Source organism: Lipotes vexillifer, unplaced genomic scaffold (assembly GCF_000442215.2).
Source record: "Lipotes vexillifer unplaced genomic scaffold, Lipotes_vexillifer_v1.1 scaffold584, whole genome shotgun sequence".
Classification (NCBI taxonomy): Eukaryota; Metazoa; Chordata; class Mammalia; order Artiodactyla; family Lipotidae; genus Lipotes; species Lipotes vexillifer.
Window position 1 is genome coordinate 1,762,579 of NW_006783036.1, and position 940 is coordinate 1,763,518.

Below are 940 nucleotides of genomic sequence, written 5' to 3' on the forward strand. Positions count from 1 at the left end.
GCTGCCCTGTGGCCCTGAGAGCTGGCAGGTGGTGCCCAGAGCTCACGGACCTGGTGAACCAGTGCCTGTGCCACCCTGCAGAGCAGATGGGTGCCCAGCGGGGAGAGCTCAGCTTTCATGATTTTTCCAGGGGATCTTTGTTGTGATGGTATTTGTTATAACAGATATTGAAATACAGGTGCCAGTATGAACGTCCACGTTAATTTGGCATAAATACCGACTTTCCAAATGTTAATGACTTTACAGATATTAAGTGTCTTAAAAAGTATTCATTCATTTAAAAAGTAAAGTTTTTTCTAAAGAAAGTATAACTTAATGGGATGCCCCAGTCAATTAAATTTTTATCTATTGTCAACTTTTTAGAGTAAGTTGTTAATTTTACTTTTTTTAATTTGTAGCTAAACCATTTACACAACTGGTGAAGGAAATGCAACTTCATCGAGAAGACTTCGAAATAATTAAAGTAATCGGAAGAGGTGCTTTTGGTGAGGTAAGATAAACTTATTTTTGTTCATTTTGCCTAGCAGCTCCCATCTAGCAGTTTTAGGGTCCTGTACATTGATTTTGGGAACGAGGTCATTATTGGTATCATTTGGAGAGTTCTTGGTGGATAAAATCTGAAAGATAGAGTTAAGGAGAGAAAAAGCAAAAACAAAAGCTGGTGACTGGTGAATTACCCTGAAAATTGTCTTGACCAAAATAATTCTTTCTGACAGATAAGTTTTTTAAAACGTCCACTTGTCAGTCAAAAAAAAGTCTTGGCAGCGGTTTTCAAAAAAATACGAGAAGGGTCGCATCAGAGTGGTGCTCATTGTTCGTAGCTTGCCCACCGTCCTTCAGTCCTCATGCGACTGTGAGTCCGCCCCTGTGTTTGGAGAACAGCCTGTGCGCCGGGTCCTTGTGGCCCGCCCTGCAGCAGCCCGCCCCCCGCCCCCCCCCC

The 940-nt window shown here is 42.4% G+C and overlaps 1 protein-coding gene across 1 annotated transcript in view; it reads left to right on the forward strand.

The window, feature by feature from the left end:
* The window catches only part of CDC42BPB (CDC42 binding protein kinase beta), a 108,789-nt gene that overhangs the window by 41,817 nt on the left and 66,032 nt on the right, over positions 1 to 940 (forward strand). Inside the window, exon 2 of the mRNA XM_007455610.1 lies at positions 399 to 490. Within this exon, the coding sequence (XP_007455672.1) occupies positions 399 to 490 (92 nt within the window). The remainder of the gene's footprint in view (positions 1 to 398; positions 491 to 940) is intronic.